General features: G+C 37.6%; 1 protein-coding gene across 1 annotated transcript in view; it reads right to left on the minus strand.

Moving 5' to 3' along the window:
- Positions 1 to 4,093, minus strand: part of LOC106529622 (acyl-CoA synthetase long chain family member 3) — a gene marked incomplete in the record, with an annotated part of 75,983 nt that overhangs the window by 39,951 nt on the left and 31,939 nt on the right. The window contains 1 exon segment of the mRNA XM_014025097.1: positions 842 to 951. Coding sequence (XP_013880551.1) covers positions 842 to 951 — 110 coding nt within the window.

The following is a 4,093-nucleotide window of genomic DNA, read 5'->3' on the forward strand; positions in this document are numbered from 1 at the left end:
CACACACACACACAGATTCGCCCAGATATACATTTGGGGACATTCCATTGACTTCCATTACATTCCTACAGCCTAACTCTGATCACACAGGTAAACTAACCTAAACTCAATTCACACCTTAGTCCTAAGCTGAACCCCCAACCCACCAATGGCATTTAAACCAAACGGGGATATGACTTAGGTCCCCAAATACACCAGTTGTCCCCAAATGTAGGCGTTTTGTCTTAAAATTGCCCACACACACACACACACACACACACACACACACACACACACACACACACACACACCAATCCTCAGTCAGACAAGTTTCACTTCAACACAAAAACTGTATAAAACACAGGATCAGAGCTCTTTTTTAAACTCACCTTTCCTATTGTGTGTGTTTTCTAAGCTGATAAAGGTAGCGCACCGTAGTGCGAAAGACCGTGGACATTCGTTCTCCCATGTTTGTCATGTGTGTGTTTCTCCGGACGGATGTTCTAAACTGCAATTTCGTTCTGCATTGCATCTTTGATGTTGTTGTGTGTGAATGACAATAAAATGATTCTGATTCTGACAAAAGTCAAGTTTTTTTTATTTTTGGTACGTTTGCTCTTCAGAGGTGAGATGTGTAATATAATCTATCAAACTAAATGGCTACAATTACACATTTCAAGTAACGGTGATACATTTATGTGTCATTCTTTTACATCTGCGTTTATCTTAACTTCCTGTTCAGCCACAAGATGTCACTGCARCTAAACTTGGAAACCACCCATTCCATTCTTGATTAATTCTATATTTCCATGAGTGTTAAAGAGATTTACAGAAAATAAGTTGTATTTTAACATATTCTAACCTTTAGTCTGGTCTCCAGGAGCTCTCTGCTGGTGATAATGTGGCTGACCTGAGCCTCGTTTAGCCCATGAACAATGGCTGGACCTCCAAGAGTGGGGTAAAGAGTAACCACTAAAATAAAAAAAGGCAAAATAAAATTTTAAGAATGAATCACATTTACAGAAAACCATTGCCTTAACTCATCATGTTTGTTAATGTAATCTATTTAACTACTTTTCATTAGCAAAAATCAAACACAAATGTTTTTCTCTGCAACAAAATCAGTCAGATGTTGACAGCTGACGTTCGTGCTCTCTGTCAACACAGCTCAGACTCTTGGATTTGGCTTCCCACCCTCTTTAGTCACCTCCTCAGGCCTTTGGTTCAGTTACTGTGCAACGGGACACAGGCTCCCACTGCCTGATAAGCAGTTACTTTAGTATTGGTATGTGAGGGGGTATAATGTTATGTCCAAGTGCACGAAAATGGTTGTGTATTGGGATGTGTTTGCATGAATCCACTCATATCAGAAGTGTCAGTTGTTTTAGAATTAAAGGGTTTGTCTTTGTTTCTTCCATTATAATTTTAATGAAAAAAAATCATCGGATCACATTTTTCAAAAGAAAAATTTYAATACCCAAATATTAAAACATGTTTAATTGCTGATAACGTCTTCATTGAGCTGAGACTTGAGTCTCAGTGTTAATGAGTGGGTTTTTAAAACTGGACTCTGTATTGTTCAAATAATATATTGTATGTAAAATGAGTGGACAAGGCAGCTTACCATTTTAGACATTATAACTTTAAATAATGTTCCTTAATATTTTATTCCTGACACAAATAAGCTGAATGAAAACAACAAAAAAATAAGAATTTAAATTAGTCGTGAAGAAATCAGCAATGCATTTTTCTATCAAGTACCRAACAGTAACATGCTTTTGAACTTTCACAAGGAAACCAGACTACTCAGAGAAATCCAAAGCACACACATAGAAACATGTAAGCAACAAGGCCATGGCAGAGATTTGAACCTACATCCTTTTTACGGTGAGGCTACAGTGCTAACCAGCTGCAGTACAATAAACTGTGAATAAATCTTTCTGTGGATTAAGTTCCTTCTTATTCACTGTCAAACCAGGRTTTATTGCCACACTGAGTTCCTAGTGGCAGACCTGACAGTGTGTGTAAACATTCCTTCATGTTCTGTACTCACTGTATCCTGTGGTAAAGGATGCTGGGGGAGCTGGAGCTTGCCCCAGTAGAATGAAGGAATTAAGTAGGGACTTGAACGCATCTTGCAAAATTACAAACATCAGTGTACTATAGCAGGGTTACTCAACTAAATTGCTCCGGGGGCCACAGTTACTGCAGGTCAACAGCTGAGGGGCCGAACATCCAGCAATTAAAGTTATTATGTAAATAAACCAAGTATTAAAATAAAGATCTGTTGCCTTTGAATTAGTTTATTTTGCTGCATTTAATAATGAATATAACATACAGAACCCTATAAAAGTAGTGATAATTAAACAGTATCAAAAACCAAAAAAACATGTTATGCCTCCTATTTGACACAAATAATATTTTGACATCTCTGACTTGCCAAATTTTTAAACCAATTTTATTTTCACTTTCATCATTTTATTTTCAACCACTTGTAGTTTTAACTGTCTTGAGTGTTTATAGAAATGGTTTTTACCAGCTTCTAGRCAAGATTCTGACGTTTCTGTTGATACCAAACATATTGTTTGGTTTGTTGTTTAACTAAAAGAACTTAAGAGTAATTAAAGTAGAAAACCGGGAGTTTGGGCTTAAGAGATGAATGAACCAATTGGCGGGCCGAACTTTGGTCACTCACGGGCCGGATGTGGCCCGCGGGCCACCAGTTGAATAGCCCTGCACTATAGACACATGCTTCTCTTCCTTTATAGTGTGTCACTGGTATTAAATTATAGATTTGCGTGTAAATTTAGATGTGTGAAAACTAAGAAAAGGCACGTCTCCTAAAGATTCAGATAAATTTAATGTTACATCACATGTTGAATTGACGAAAATGACCTAAAATTTCTGTAAAATGGGTTTGTATTTTCTGTCAGAACTCCGGTTGGTTTCTTTGTCCAGAGAACACAAAAGAGGAGAGGATGCAAATAAGAAAGGAAGATGTTAGGAAGACAGAGCGGAATAAATAGAAGGGAAGCAGGCTGACACACTAACACAGTCCATTTCTGTGTCCTCACTCTGACACAGACTCAGGGGTTTATATGACATCACGCTCTTACGTCACCGAGGTCTTTGTTTCCTGTTCTGCAGCTGCTTCTGTGTGCATTGGAATGAGGGCTGTGACACTTATAAAAACCATGAGATCTAAACATTCGACAGCACTTCAACTGAACCCACAGTATTCTCTAAAAGTTATCGTTTTTGAAGGGATGCAAATTGTCCACTGCCTTTCATACTAAAGTTTTAAACTAAGATAATATTAAAATGAGAAAGGGCAGAGTTGCAGTCGTTTTAATCAAACCCTCTAAATGTTATGAGCAATTTTATGCTGTGAATAACTCAACTAATAACACAGCAAACATCTGTAAAATGGTCTATAGCAGTTTTTGAGTTGGCAAAGGTAAATAAGGTGTGACAGCCATCTTCAGCTGCATTGACTCCAAAAGTTAATCAGTTGTAGGTCCAACGTTAATGCTCTGACCTTTACATTAAAATCCATCAAGTGGCTTTTGATATATTTTGGTGAACAGACAAACAAGATGAATGCCAACAAGGAAAACTGAAGTGTCAAACAAATATGTCACYCAATGTGTAGTACTTGGGATATGTGTTGTAAACTAGACTCACCACATCAAACTGTTGCTGTACAGCTATCTGAATTATTGTTTTCAGAGCACTTGGATTTGGCAGCCATCTTGAATCAGGTTAACTCCAAGGCTGTGTCTCAATTCATGGATTGCAGTTGACATTGACTGCTATACGTCACTGTTCTGCGCCATAGGCTGCCTGAATCCGATGAATGCAGCCACCAAAACTCCAAAAACATAGGCAGCATCTGAYRATCCTACACGTCYACAGTATCRAGAATGCATTGCGCCATCAGCAAATTAAACAGAAAAACAAAGACYCTGTAGGTTTTTTAAATTAAATTAAAACAGTGATGGAGTTTAGAAATTTATCACGAACCGAAAACTACAAAATAAACAACTTAGCTGAAGAAACCTTTGTTGCAATGAGATGTTAAATAAAATGCAGTTACAAGTACTGATACTGGAGC

Source organism: Austrofundulus limnaeus, unplaced genomic scaffold (assembly GCF_001266775.1).
Source record: "Austrofundulus limnaeus strain Quisiro unplaced genomic scaffold, Austrofundulus_limnaeus-1.0 Scaffold455, whole genome shotgun sequence".
NCBI lineage: Eukaryota > Metazoa > Chordata > Actinopteri > Cyprinodontiformes > Rivulidae > Austrofundulus > Austrofundulus limnaeus.